The 14304-nt window shown below is 33.1% G+C and overlaps 1 protein-coding gene across 1 annotated transcript in view; it reads left to right on the forward strand.

Moving 5' to 3' along the window:
• The first annotated feature begins 1212 nt into the window (after positions 1 to 1212).
• Positions 1213 to 14304, forward strand: part of LOC132758125 (CCR4-NOT transcription complex subunit 2-like) — a 29927-nt gene continuing 16835 nt past the window's right edge. Inside the window, exons 1-3 of the mRNA XM_060749638.1 lie at positions 1213 to 1347; positions 5019 to 5233; positions 7649 to 7684. Coding sequence (XP_060605621.1) covers positions 5067 to 5233; positions 7649 to 7684 — 203 coding nt within the window. The 5' untranslated portion in view covers positions 1213 to 1347; positions 5019 to 5066. The remainder of the gene's footprint in view (positions 1348 to 5018; positions 5234 to 7648; positions 7685 to 14304) is intronic.

Genomic DNA, 14304 nt, shown 5'->3' on the forward strand with positions numbered 1-14304 from the left:
ATCTTTACAATTGAGTGTAGGAAAGTTTTTACATAAATCAGCACATTCTTTAAGGTAAATGCTTCTAAAAGTGTCATATTTAGGACATTCAGGCATGAAATGAATTTCATCTTCTGTTTTCCCTAGATTGCACATTTTACATAATCTCTCTGAGATAGGAATATGTTTGTATCTACCACATTCTATTTCCAATCTATGGGCACTTATTCTAAATTTTGTATAGCATGATCTTAAATTACTGTCCCTTAATACACTAAGATATTGTTCACTTACAAAAACAGTCTTAAATAAGGCATATGTACGTAATTTATTTAAATAGCGAACTGGAGAATTTCGCAATGCAAACATATTCAATGAATAACGAACTGGAGAATTTTGCAGGAAATGAAATGCAAACATATTCAAACAATTAATTACACTCTTTATAAATCTATAGAAAAAATTTAAGTTTGCCATTTTTACGAATTATTTTATCATTTTAAAATTGTCTTTTCTTTTTTGAGCGAAATGTTGATTTGCCGAATATTGTGACATTATAACAACAGAAACTTTCGTCTGCAATTTTAACATGAGTTAGTAAATGTTTTATTAATAGAAATGTAAATACACGGGTGGGTCAGACGAGGTTTTTGAAGTAATTCATTTTAAATTGTAGATTGATCCCCCTCCGATTAACCAATTAACAGACTTTAATCATGGTCTTTCAAACAAAATTCAAAAGGCCCTGCTCTAATGTCCTCATAAGAAAGAAATGATTCAATAAATGTAACAAAAAGTGCCATAATTCAGAACTTTTGCAAATGGGTCCGGATTTATCTTATTTCCAATTTATGTTTATTACCAATGTTTTTCACACTAACATTTTTTCTATAAGATCCAGACCTCATAACACTTCTAAAAAGTCAAGATAATTGATGAGATTGGAAATTGAAGAGAAAATGCAGCTTTTTTAAACAATGATTATCTGAAATATAAATTCCTGTGTACCAATCTTTTAAAAGATAAAATCAGTACTGCATATGTAATAAATGCCTCATTGATATAGAACATCTTCAAAAACAATTTTGAAATAAGTAATCTGTTGATGGTAATGACTACGATCTTAATATTTCGGGTGAAATATAGGTATTTTTAAATCTAAATAGGCGGTACATTATTTTTTTTTTATTCATCAACTACATTATACATAAGAGTATTCGCCAGTCTCCCGGATGAGACCGGCAAATACAGGGAGAGTACGTCCAGAAGAGTTGTCGTACTTTAAACATAGGGGCGCTGTGATGCACTAAATCAGTTTTTCAGCAAGTAAGAGTACTCTTGACGGAAAAGAAAGCAATGTAAATTTTTGTAAGTTACGGGGCCCATTTATACTCAAAATTGATTTTATATAAATTCATTTCCATTAGCTGTTTATGAGGTTAGAAATCCTTCATTTAGAATGAATTGAAAAGGTCAGTAAAACCTGCTTTGAATTTTGCATAAGTCGCTAGCAGCAGAAATTTTTGGTCAGCAATTTTTATTTTAGAAGTAGATATGGAATAGAATACATTCTTATAGATATTTCTTTTCTACTCAAAATAAATAACGGTAATCTCTAATTGAACTTTTGTCTGCACAATATTCTATAATATATGTGTGAATGAAAGAAAAAAGGAATTAAATAAGTCATAGTAATCATATGAAAGGAGTGAAGCTAGTCCTATAACATTAGATGTTTCATTACTGTAGTGTACTTAGTACTAAAGGAAACTTCTTATGTTATAGGACAAGGGTGAATCCTGTGGAACATAAGTTCTTCAACCAAAATCTCTTGGTTATCCTGGTGGTCCTGAATGTAAACCCTATTTGTATCATAGTTTGGGGACCTTTCTGTTGAAAATGTGTCAGAGTTAAATCGTATACATATACATGCACAGTGCATTAACTGGAGTACAGGTATTATTTACCCGCACTCCAGAGCATGCCCAGTGATTGGCTCATTTTTTGCTGGGGTTTACGTATTGTGACAGCAGAGAAAGGGTATGCAACAGAAGTGTCATATTCAGATGTTTGTTCATTGGTTCCTTTTTGCCGGGGTGTCATATTGTGACAACAGGGAACGTGTTTTTATGTTTGACTATGACACAAAAGAGAAAGAACATCAAAAATCTGATAATTACTCGTAGCCCCCTCGTACAAATCAGATAGCCTCGTGTTTCAATGCTCTTTCTATTACTTGGCCCATCATCAATAATAAAAATAAAGCTAGGATGAAATAATCATTTGTTCGGTTGAAAAAACAGCAATTAATATGAAATTAGGCAAAGATTAACGATTTTAAAGGTGTCATTCAGTATTTCATGCATCACTTCCATTGTCATGCAAAACACTCAATGATTAATACAAAAAGTTTGTTCCATTATCATGATACCCCGCCTATTATCATTGAGTTACATTGAAAATGTAGGATACCCAACTAGAACTGACACTGAAAATTTCATTGATAGGTATTAGAATTGTATATATTCCTGTTTTTGTGCCCCCACTTTAGTGGCGGGCATTTAGATTTACCCTTGTCCGTCCATCCATCCTTCCGTCTGTCCGTCTGTCCTTCCGTCCATTCTCTTTTGTGTCGCATGTAACTCAAAAAGTGTTTGACCTAGAGTCAAGAAACTTTACAGGAATGTTGATCAGCATGTGAAGTTGTGCACCTGGGTATTTTCATCTGGATATTTTTAGTATTTTTAGAGTTATTGCCCTTGACTTAGTAAAAATTTGCAATTTTCAACTTGTGTCGCATGTAACTCAAAAAGTATTTGACATAGAGTCATGAAACTTTACAGGAATGTTGATCAGCATATTTAGTTGTGCACCTGGGTATTTTTGTCTGGATATTTTTAGTATTTTTAGAGTTATTGCCCTTGACTTAGTAAAATTTTGCAATTTTCAACTTGTGTCGCATGTAACTCAAAAAGGATTTAACGTAGAGTCATGAAACTTTACAGGAACATTGATCAGCATGTGTAGTTGTGCACGTAGGTATTTTCGTCTGGATATATTTAGCATTTTTAGAGTTATTGCCCTTGACTTAGAAAATATTTGCAATTTTCAACTTTTGTTGCATGTAACTCAAAAAGGATTTGACATAGAGTCATTAAACCTTATGGGAAGGTTGCTCAGCATATTTAGTTTTGCACCTTGGGTTGCTTGTGGATTTATCCAGTATTTGTAGAGTTATTTCCCTTGACTTAGTAAAAACTGTTTCATTATGTTGTTATTTGTTCCTTGAGTGCTTGAGTTAGAATCGACCAACTTTACAGGAATAATGATCAACATCACTAAATTACAGGAATAATGATTCACATCACTGTGAAGCTATGAACCTGGGACTTTGCATGTGGATTTTTTCAGTTTTGTTAGAGTTATTGCCCTTGACTTACAGTAGTATAAATTTGCAATTTTCAACTTGGGGTTTGCTTGTGGATTTATTCAGTATTTGTAAAGTTCTTGCCCGTCACTTAGTAAAAGATTTTTAGTTTTCAAAAAATATTTGACCTAGAGTCATAAGATTGACAGAACAGTGGCGCGGTGGGGGCACCTGTGTCCTATGGACACATTTCTAGTTTTTATTTGATTTCTTTCTTAATATACACATGTAGTCTATAGCTGTGCAAGCCACAAAGCCCGGGCCGGCTTCACTGACCTCCTATTCAAGCTATAATCATTTGCAGAGTAAACTATAGAATATATCATATGTCCAAAATTTCAGCTTTTGCTTCTGAAATATTGTATATCTTGTTAAAAACAAAAAATTAAAACACCAAAGCTTTTATCTGGATTGAAATAAATCAACGTTTATCTGGATTAAATCAGCGTTATGTACATATCTATTCGGACACATGGTACTGTAGTGTGGACACTTTAGATAATTTTGATACCCTCCTTGATGGGCCTCAGATATAAGTTTCAACATAAACATAAACTAGTTTGTTAGATAGGGGAAGAACCTAGCTGTACTGTTTCAAGTGTTCAGATCCAAAGCATTAAAATTATGAAATCTGTATGGAAAAATGTTCAGAAAGTGAAAAAATGTGTGGTTGGTGGTCTCCGACCAATAAATCTTGTAATGTTCCAAAAATTGTTCTATAGTGAACCTTTTATGAGACTGACATGGTACAAAGTACCTCCCAGTACAAACTACTTTTTTGAAGAAAAAAATTGTTTTGTTTGCATGGTGTAAAGCTACTATACATTGAACTGTGGTTTTTTAGGTCTGGTCTGGTCAGAAATACATTACTATAAGTATTTTAGCAGTGGAACATGGCATCAAAACTGCAACCTTTGGATAAGTGTCCAGTGCATAGGACACATATCTGCTTTATTACTATAACATAAATGATATTTTGGCTCATGATAAATTTCATAACTGATTTCCTTTTCTGTTAAACCTTCTTCAAGACTGTCACAGTTGTTTCTTGAATGTGTTAATATTGGACATTATTGTTCTTAACATGGTTAGCAATGGATGCTATGTGATAGTTAAAATGGTAATAGGACACTTCAAACTAGATTTTTGGGCAGCTCACAGTGACAGTTACACAGACTCGCTTGGAAAATTAAAATATTTTGGGACATTCAATACCAAATTTAGGAACTCTTGTGTATGTTTGCATGCATGCCATATATCTTGCCAGGGGATGCATTTCCTTGATATTTGACCTTGACTCCCAATCTTCTGCCAGGATATTAATTTCCCAAAAATTGAAATTTTTTCAAAAATCAAATTTACAAAAATAGTTATTATCAATTTTGATTTTTTAATTTCATTGCAAGAAAAAAAAAGAATTGAGCACAGGCCTAACTCTTGACTCTTTTAACAAAAACTCAGTCTCATTATTTCCTGAAAGTTTAAACAGATATTTAGGTCTGTACCAGCAGCCTGTGTATGAACTATGATTCTTACCTGATGTTAGTATCCTGTTTAATGCCTTTAGATTTTCATTTCAGTATTATAAAAAATATTTGAATTATCTCCACAGATTTTCCAAGATCTAAATTTTTAAGTGCCACAAAGGCCAGAATATCAAATGGATGGTAACAGTATGGTAAACATGTCAAGTATGGCCAATAGTTTGGCATCTAGTCTTGCAAACTCTAACAGCATGGTTGCTGGCTTCTCCAACATGAGTGTGGCATCTGCTTTCGGAAATCCTAATATGGGAACCAGTAATATGGCCTCAGGATTTGGATCACAGTAAGTAAAAATTTTACAATAAAATTGATGACTATTTCTGGTTGGCATACTAGCAAAGCTCTAAAATGAACATTAAAGTTACTTATAAATGAATCTAATGATTCACTAATTGTGTTGATTTACAATTTGGGTGTAACAGAATGAGATATAATAGTTACATTCAAGAAATATTTATATACACAATGTATAATATGCTAATAAACATAAACAGGTATATTTAAATTTCTGGAGAAAATTGCTATCTATGTTAATTTCTCATGGCGATTCTTAGAAATATTGTCGTTGAAATGCTTTATTCAAGCCCTGAAGATCATTTGTAGTGAATTATATGTAGATGTTTCAGTAAATTGTCAGTGTAAACTTACAGACAGAAACCAAGCCTATTTATTTGACTAGTATAACAGAGAGAAACTATGAGTATTTTATGTATTTTAGTGTTAGAACTCTATAAATCATTTTGGGAAATATTTCAGACAAAATTAAAGATATACTGTGCTCGTCCTTGAGAAAAATATTTTAACCACAGAAATTTATTGCAATCATTGAAATTTTTACTGAATATGTGTAGTTTGAATAAAGGAATGAGTAAACTATGTGTGGGAAGCTGCGTTCCCTATTACAGGTCAAGTAAAGTTGATCTTTTCTTAAACTAAACTGCCTCTTTTTATGTCCCCGGGCATATAGTGATTGAACCGTCCGTCCGTCTGTCCGTCCGACGGTCCGTACGAGGTTAACCTAGAACGGCAAGTTGGATTTTTCTTAAGTTCTACCTGTACCAATGGCTTCTAAGTTTACACACTTACTAATCAAAACAAAGTACATGATCTGGGCAAGTTACATAACTCTGGCTTTCATATTTACCAAGTTATTGCCCTTTTCAGCACTTAGAAAATGAATAATGGTTAACCTTAAACGGCAAGTTGGAAATATCTTAAGTTCTATCTATACTAATGGCTTTATAATTTCCACACTTACTTATCAATACAAAGTACATGATATTGCCAAGTTATATAACTGTGTCATCCATATTTCCCAGTTATTTCCCTTTTTTCACTTTGAAAATAGGGCCTTGTCTGGTTAACCTATTTCAGCAAGTTGGATTTATCTTAAATTTCTCCTAATTGCTTAATTTCTTTAATGATATCTTTCATATTTAGTAGGTGGATACCTTTAATGTTCCTCTAATTTTTTGTGGAGTAAGCGGTCCCTAGGGTCAAGGTCAAGATCACTGGTTTAAAAAATAAATATAAACATTTTTGCTCATACAGCCTTTATATTTTAGTTGATGTCTTTGTTTAATACAAACATGCCAAGGGAGGTCCTCCTTCTTTGGGTGTAGTAAGGGGTCATTTGGGTCAAGGTCAATGTTACCAATGTCAAGGTCACCAATGTTAAAAATAGATTTTTACATTTTTACAGGTGTATTGACCTTATTCTATAGACAGATGTTATTTATTATTGATAGAAACATAAACTTTGATGGAGTTAGTGGTCAGTTGGGTCAAGGTCACAAGTGCTAAAAATAGATTTTTACACTTTTGCTCATACAGCCTTTATTTATTGACAGATATATTTTATATTTGGTAGGAAGATAACTTGCATGGTATTCATCCTTTTGATTGGGGTAGGGATCAGTGGGTCAAGGTCACTTGTGTTAAAAATAGATTTTTTACACTTTTGCCCATACAGCTTTTATTTATTGACAGATGTATTTCATATTTGGTAGGAAGATAACTTACATGGTATTCTTCTTTTGGATAGAGTTAGGGGCCAGGTTGGTTAAGGTCGCCAGTGCTCAAAATAGATTTTTACTCTTTTGCCCATACAGCCTTTATTTATTGACAGATGTATTTCATATTTGGTAGGAAGATAACTTGCATCAAGTTGAATATTTTTCAACTTCACAAGTCAGAGCAATGACTTTGCAACTTATATTTTTCACAATTACAAAATGCCATGGCTTTGTCAAGCTATATAACTTGTGTTTACAATTTTTTGGCAATTTTTCTGTCCATAACTGAGTGAATGGGTAAACATTTTTTGAAATATTGCTACTGACAAGAATCTGAGCTGGGGGCATTTGTGTTTAACAAACACGTTCTTGTTTTTTTAATGACACTATATTTTCATATGATGACCACCTAAAGTGTGTAGAATAAAAAATTAAAACACAATGATAACAAAACATGTTTCTTTTATATTCACAAAGAGACTGTGTAGCAATTATCAATATTTTCTAATAGTAAATTTTAGCATATGATATCTTTAAAACATAGTAAGAACATGATAACTCAATATAAAGAATGTATAGTATTATATTGTATTGTATGGAATCTCATGCATTTGTGTTATTTAAACTTCTGTTGATGAAAATAAGCATTAAACTACAATATTGATAATCACTTCCATATTCAGAAAATATGCTGTGGACCAAATGTCTTGGAACTCACAGTAAGTATTGCTGTCCCTGTTATATTGTTTGTAGGAATGTATTATGTTGGTAGTCATTTTGTTTTTGCCATTGTATTTGGACTGCCTATGCTTATTAGAAAATTATATCTATTTGAGAACAACATGTAAAAGTAGTTTTGCAATTTTTTTTGCTCTTCTATGGCTAGAAAAAATCTTTGTGACAAAAATAATAGTCACAAAAAGAACAAACAAAATAAAAAGGGAGCCACATACAAACTCTTTTAATTAAGCTGTGTCTTAGGTGGTCTGTGCATTTTCATTTAGCATCATTTGTGCTCTTTGGTCTGAGACCAGGAGTGATAATTAGGAATACACACATCTCATTAGCAAGCATGTATTTGCTAGGATATTATTTAGTTCAATGACATGTTATATACCTCAGTATAGAAAACAACATATGTGCTTGAACTCCCTATCCAACATTGTGCTGGATTTATTTATGTTGTTTTCCTAACCCTTGCTTTTGTATTAGTTATTTTTTGTTAAGTTAAACATGTTTTAGAGACATTATTTTTGGGGGAGGTTCAACCCTTTTAATTATATTCAGTTTTTCTCCTTGTTTTGGTTAGTGTTTTTACCACATCATTTTTTTTTTTTTTTTGAATTTGACCCATATGCAGCATTATTACTGTTAACTGAATTCAGGTAGGGTTTGATACTTAACTTAGAATGAAATGGTACCATTGAACTTTATCAGTTATTTTTGCTGGTACCAAAACAACACTTTATAGTTTGTTATTTGTGTTATTTGCCATTTACTACAACTATAGAATCCATGTGAAGTTTATAACACACAAATGAATCATTTTAAATTATTTTTCTTTATTTTTCAAACAGAGGAACAAATTAATGCTAAACAGTTTAACACATCATTGTAACACAGCTATTATTTAAAATGTGTTTAAATACAAATTTTGTTATATTTTATGATATTTCAATTCATTTTGATGCACTGAATGAAACTGTGTATATTGTCTTGAAACAAATTTTGGTACCCTCTCTGTACCAAATACTGGTATCCAACCATTATCTTGTCTGAACAACATATTATGCTTTATCAATCTTGAATGTTAGTCTGGTATCAAATTATTGTAACTTAGTCAATTAAAAGAAAAACTGCTTGTTTTTACATTGCTACAACAAAAGTAATGTTATGCTTTGTAAGAATATTTTACAGGAGCTTTATGAAGCATAGAATCCCCAACATTATTATAATGTACAATTTTAACAGATCACATGAAATCACATCCAGAGTAAATTATTTTATTCTCTAGTAAATACTACAAATGTAATATTTTTAGATTTAGTTTTCTTTCCCATTGCAATGTATATACCCAATTTGTCATTGCTCCTGAGTGTACTTGGTTCATTTCAAGCACATTGCCATACCCCACCCTCCCCAGTAATGAATATTATCTGCAATACATGTATTGAATATTATAATTATAAAGACTGAACATGTAAAATTAAAATTTTGTTCTGACATGTAAATTGGTTAATTTCGTGCATGCTAAAAAAATAATTCAGTGTTTTTTGAAAGTAAGTTTAGATTATAAAATTTGTTAATAACAGTAATTATAATGTAACATGATTGTCTTACAATGATCTTTGATACAGGCACTGCAGGGTTGCCATTGAAATTGGTCTGTAATGGTCTGTTTTGAACTTGAGGTGGTATTTAATATTCTATCACATACAACAAAGAGTGTTTTCCCAAATTTGAGGTGGGTTTTTGTGTCGCCTCTACGGAGTAGTGGCAACATATAGGGATCACTTCTCTGTCGTCTGTCTGTCCGTCCGTCACAAAACTTGTCCTGACTACTCCTCATAAACTACTGGTGCAATTTCATCCAAACTTTACAGGAATGATCAGTACCAAGTCTAGTTGTGCATATTGTCAGCATTTTCCGGTTCAATGATTTTTGTAAGAGTTATGACCCTTTAATAATTTTTATTTTTGAAGTTTGTCCGGACTACTTCTCTTATACCACTAATGCAATTTCAATGAATCTTTACAGGATTGATCTGTAGCTCAAGTCCTTGAGCATATTGCACAGGTTTTCTGGTTGAATGATTTTTGTCCGAGTTATGGTTCTTTGATAAAAAGGTGTTTTTATGCCCCCACAAAGTGGGAGCATATAGCGTTGCACTTGTCTGTCCGTCCATCCTCCGTCCGCCTGTCCGTATGTCCCGAAATCTTGTGAACGCAACTCCTCTTAAACCGGATGGCAGATTTTGCTTAAACTTCCAGGGATGAACAACCTTAATGTGTAGATGGTATTAAAGGAAGGAATTTTCGCTGCGACCAAATTTAACAGAATTATGGCCCTTTGTTGATTTTTTCACTAAATACTATGTAGAAATTTTGTGAACGCAACTCCTATTAAACCGGATGGCAGATTTTGCTTTAACTTCCAGGGATGAACAACCTTAATGTGTAGATGGTAGTAAAGGAAGGAATTTTTGCTGCAACCAAATTTAACAGAATTATGGCCCTTTTTTTATTTTTTCACTATATACCATATAGAAATTTTGTGAACGCAACTCCTCTTAAACCGGAAGGCAGATTTTGCTTAAACTTCCAGGGATGAACAAACCTTAATGTGTAGATGGTATTAAAGGAAGGAATTTTTGCTGCGACCAAATTTAACAGAATTATGGGCCTTTGTTGATTTTTTCACTATATACCATATATGTATGTATGTTGTCAGTGGGGGCATCCGTGTCCTTTGGACACAGTTCTAGTTTTCTGTGTGTTGCCAGATACACAAAAGCTTGTCCAGATTACTCCTCATAAACTATTGGTGCAATTTTATCCAAACTTTACAGGAATGATCAGTACCATGTCTAGTTGTGCACTGTCTGTCTGTCTGTCTGTACCTCTGTCACAAACTTGTCCCCACTACTCCTCATAAACTACTGGGGCAATTTCATCCTAACTTTACAGGAATTTATGTCGCCACTACTCCGATCACTTCTCAGTCTGTCACAAAACTTGTCCCAACACGAAATTGGCCATGACATGAGGCGACACATGTGATCACTGATCGCTCTTGTAATATGTTTGAGACAGTCATTTTGTCCTACAGCTGCCTACTCATGACAACACTGACTGCAGTATATATTGTTAACCATTACCACCCTAAATATCTTAAACTTTCAGTCCTGACAAAACCAGTTATTATCATTTTTAAGTGAAAATTTTAAAATACAAATGTATATACTGATTACAAATATGGAATAGTGCCGACCATGATCAGATTGCACAACTGTTCTAGCGGATCTTGTTCTGCACTGGTCACAAGGGTAGAATCTGTTGCTGCCATCAGGTTAAGGGATAATGTGCAGAGCTTTGCATGATTGTATGTTGCTCATCCAATGTTTAGATGAATATACATTCATATAGTGGTGATAATTATGTTTAGATAGTGATTTTAATATTTATATCATATTATAGTATATGCATAAAAGTCTTTGACAGATATTAATGTTTTGAATTTATTAATCTTTATTCAAATAGTTGATTTGTAAATTATTCATTTAATTGTTATGATTTAAAGGGACACCACTGGTTTTTTTGTCATGAAAGTACTGGAAATTTTTTTTCAAGATTAATGTTGCATTTGATGTAGGCCTAAACCAAATTACTTGTGTGCAAAAATCTCTATCCTTGTTTTTCCAGAATAGTTATTTTAATTGTAAAAAATGACCCAAAATTAAATAGCTTTGCAATGCTTTTCACTAAAATAGGGCTAATAATAACACAAATATACAATTTTCAATATATTTTTATGCCCCCACAGAGTGGGAGCATATAGCGTTGCACTTGTCCGTCCGAGTGTCCGTACGTCCGTCCGTCCGTCCGTCTGTCCGTACGTCCCAAAATCTTGTGAACGCAACTCCTCTTAAACCGGATATCAGATTTTGCTTAAACTTCCAGGGATGAACAACCTTAATGTGTAGATGGTAGTAAAGGAAGGAATTTTTGCTGCGACGAAATTTAACAGAATTATTGCCCTTTATTGATTTTTTCACTATATACTATGTAGAAATTTTGTGAACGCAACTCCTCTTAAACCGGATGGCAGATTTTGCTTAAACTTCCAGGGATAAACAACCTTAATGTTGGAAGGATGAACAACCTTAATGTGTAGATGGTAGTAAAGGAAGGAATTTTTGCTGCGACCAAATTTAACAGAATTATGGCCCTTTGTTGATTTTTTCACTATATACTATGTAGAAATTTTGTGAACGCAATTCCTCTTAAACCGGATGGCAGATTTTGCTTAAACTTCCAGGGATGAACAACCTTAATGTGTAGATGGTAGTAAAGGAAGGAATTTTTGCTGCGACGAAATTTAACAGAATTATGGCCCTTTGTTGATTTTTTCACTATATACTATGTAGAAAGTTTGTGAAGGCAACTCCTCTTAAACCGGATGGCAGATTTTGCTTAAACTTCCAGGGATGAACAACCTTAATGTGTAGATGGTAGTAAAGGAAGGAATTTTTGCTGCGACCAAATTTAACAGAATTATGGCCCTTTGTTGATTTTTATTTTTCAACTTGTGGCACAAGTAGTCCAAAAAATATTTGACCTAGAGTCATAAGATTGACAGAACAGTGGCGTGTGGGGGCATCCGTGTCCTATGGACACATTTCTAGTTGAGTATATTTCTCAGTTATCTTTTGCATATGTTTATGTTTTAAGTGCCCCAGCTGATCTATTAATCTAAGTTTAATGTTTTTAGGCTTTTGGACTTCAGTGGAGTTCCTTTAAACATATTTCTGTATATTAAATATTATACATGTACATGTATTCTTATAAAAGTGTAAAGCTTTATTAAACTAGAAATTTTCTGACAAATAGAAATATTTATTTTCAACTTAAGAACTACAGAAATTTGTGTAGATTTTACTTATTTTACAATTCATTTTACAAAAGTCGTTACATTACAAATGTGTATTGACATTTTATTCATACAATACATGTTTTCTTAAAGAACAGTACTTCCTTTGGGTTTGGTCAGTTTCTACACATTTTTTTCAGAAGAGAACGCTGGTGTTATATTCTTTATATATTTGCTTGTCTGTTATTGATAGAATGTTAAATTTCAAAATCAACCAAAGTACCTTAGGTGAAAGATTGTTCTTTGACATGAGTGGAAGATAGATAGATAGAGCATATTTTTGGGAAAGCAAATGGTGCTTTTGAGAAATTATCATTTAACATATTTAAATTAGCAACAGAATATTTTTATTGGAGATGGTGAGGGGGGGGGGGGGGAGTTATTTTATTAAAATATAATATTTATGAGGTTCAATGACTGGACTGTATTTTTAGCTCGACTATTCGATAAGAATAAGTAGAGCTATTGCAGTCACCCGAGCGTCGGCGTCTGCATCCGTGTCGGCGTAACCACTTATGTTAAAGTTTTTGTAATAGTTCAAATATTTTCAAAGTCCATTGACATATGGCTTTGAAACTTTGCACACTTGTTCACCATCATGACCCCAACCTGTAGACAGGAGGAGGTAACTCTTATCAAGCATTTTGACAGAATTATGCCCCTTTTTCGACTTAGAATTTACGTGAAAGTTTTTGTAATAGTTCAAATATTTTCAAAGTCCATTGACATATGGCTTTGAAACTTTGCACACTTGTTCACCATCATGACCCCAACCTGTAGACAGGAGAAGGTAACTCTATCAAGCATTTTGACAGAATAATGCCCCTTTTTCGACTTAGAATTTATGTTAAAGTTTTTAGTTTTTGTAATACCTCAAATATTTTCAAAGTCCATTGACATATGGCTTTGAAACTTTGCACACTTGTTCACCATCATGACCCCAACCTGTAGACAGGAGGAGGTAACTCTATCAAGCATTTTGACAGAATAATGCCCCTTTTTCGACTTAGAATTTATGTTAAAGTTTTTAGTTTTTGTAATACCTCAAATATTTTCAAAGTCCATTGACATATGGCTTTGAAACTTTGCACACTTGTTCACCATCATGACCCCAACCTGTAGACAGGAGGAGGTAACTCTATCAAGCATTTTCACAGAATTATGCCCCTTTTTCGACTTAGAATTTATGTTAAAGTTTTTGTAATACCTTAAATATTTTCCAAGTCCATTGACATATGGCTTTGAAACTTTGCACACTTGTTCACCATCATGACCCCAACTTGTAGACAGGAGGAGGTAACTCTATCAAGCATTTTGACAGAATTATGCCCCTTTTTCGACTTAGAATTTATGTTAAAGTTTTTGTAATACTTCAAATATTTTCAAAGTTCATTGACATATGGCTTTGAAACTTTGCACACTTGTTCACCATCATGACCCCAACCTGTAAACAGGAGGAGGTAACTGTATCAAGCATTTTTTTTTTACTATCAAGCACTTAGGATAGTCGAGCGTTGCTGTCCTACCGACAGCTCTTGTTAGAAATAAAATCAAAGATATGGAAACACAAATCTTTTTGAAATTTTTATAGCATATTCCACTAGATATCCCATCTGAAAGGTTCCCTTAATGTTTCAAGTAAAACTTTAAAAATCTAATCCTATTTCTCTGAAACACTAAGGGTTTGAG

This window comes from Ruditapes philippinarum, unplaced genomic scaffold (genome assembly GCF_026571515.1).
Source record: "Ruditapes philippinarum isolate M1 unplaced genomic scaffold, ASM2657151v2 ctg5563_1_1_1_1, whole genome shotgun sequence".
In the NCBI taxonomy this organism is placed as follows: Eukaryota; Metazoa; Mollusca; class Bivalvia; order Venerida; family Veneridae; genus Ruditapes; species Ruditapes philippinarum.